At 44.3% G+C, this 1,114-nt stretch overlaps 1 protein-coding gene across 1 annotated transcript; it reads right to left on the minus strand.

Moving 5' to 3' along the window:
• Window positions 1-151: 151 nt before the first annotated feature.
• Window positions 152-753, minus strand: Tsp_04470 (putative integrase core domain protein; the record flags this gene model as incomplete). The annotated part of the gene is made up of 1 exon (XM_003368995.1): window positions 152-753. A coding segment is annotated over one exon (602 nt), but the record flags the coding sequence as incomplete, so codon positions are not given.
• Between the last annotated feature and the right edge of the window lie 361 nt (window positions 754-1,114).

Here is a 1,114-nt window from a genome sequence, read left to right on the forward strand (position 1 = left end):
CGCTATTACCTTCAATCGCTTCTTCTTCGATGTCAGGGTGGATGCGGTCGAGAACCGTTCGCAATCGGCGCTTCATTAGCAGTTCAGCCGGACTTTTCCCGGTTGTGGCGCAAGGTGACACGCGTTGTGAAAATAAGAAATTCGCTAGACGCTATTTCCAGCTTCCGTGAACCATTTTTCGCAAAGCCTCTTTTGTCGTGCGGACCATCCTCTCTGCTTGTCCGTTTGATGCCGGATGAAACGGGGCAATTCTAGTATGTCTGATTGCACCTCTTTTCAAGAATTGCTGGAATTCAACAGAAACAAATTGTGCTGCGTTGTCAGACATAATTGTGTTCGGCAAGCCATGCGTTGCGAACAACTGACGTAATTCTTCTATAACCGTTCGTGTTGACATTTCTGATATTGGAATTACTTCTAACCATTTTGAAAAGGCATCTACTACAATCAGGAATGTCTTTTCTTGGAAGGGGCCTGCGAAGTCGATATGTAAACGACTCCAAGGGTTATTTGGCGTTTCCCAAGAGTGAACAGGAGCTTTTGGCATTGCAGCTCTTGACGATTGACAAACGTCACATGTGTTCACAGTCTTTTCGATATCCTCATCCATTTTCGGCCACCAGAAGTAGCTTCTTGCCAATGCTTTCATACGAACAATACCCGGGTGACCATCGTGTAACATAGTAAGGAGCCCTGAACGCGCTTGAATTGGAATCGCAACCCTATTTCCCCAAAGCAAGCAACCCTTATGTACTGATTACTGATATTTACAGTTATCTAATGAAAAATGGTTTAAATTTTTCATCTGACAACTTGGCTGGCCATCCTTTCCACGCCCCATGTAAAACTCGTGATATCGCCGGATCTTTCAAAGACATTCGTGCGATATCGTTGGCTTTCATGCAAACAGGAGGAACTGATGGATCAAGATCCATCGATACAGGTTCGCCTGCATAGCACCTAAGTCAGGAGTGGAAACTGCCTGATATTTCCCGTAGTACCGATTCAACTGGATACTATTTATATGATTTAACCTTCAATCTGATGCCTACCGGTTAAAACATTCTAAACCCAGCAAATAGGGAGTCCTTTTTGCACAAAATCTAGCCGTGTG

This window comes from Trichinella spiralis (assembly GCF_000181795.1).
Source record: "Trichinella spiralis strain ISS 195 chromosome Unknown Scfld1557, whole genome shotgun sequence".
Classification (NCBI taxonomy): domain Eukaryota; kingdom Metazoa; phylum Nematoda; class Enoplea; order Trichinellida; family Trichinellidae; genus Trichinella; species Trichinella spiralis.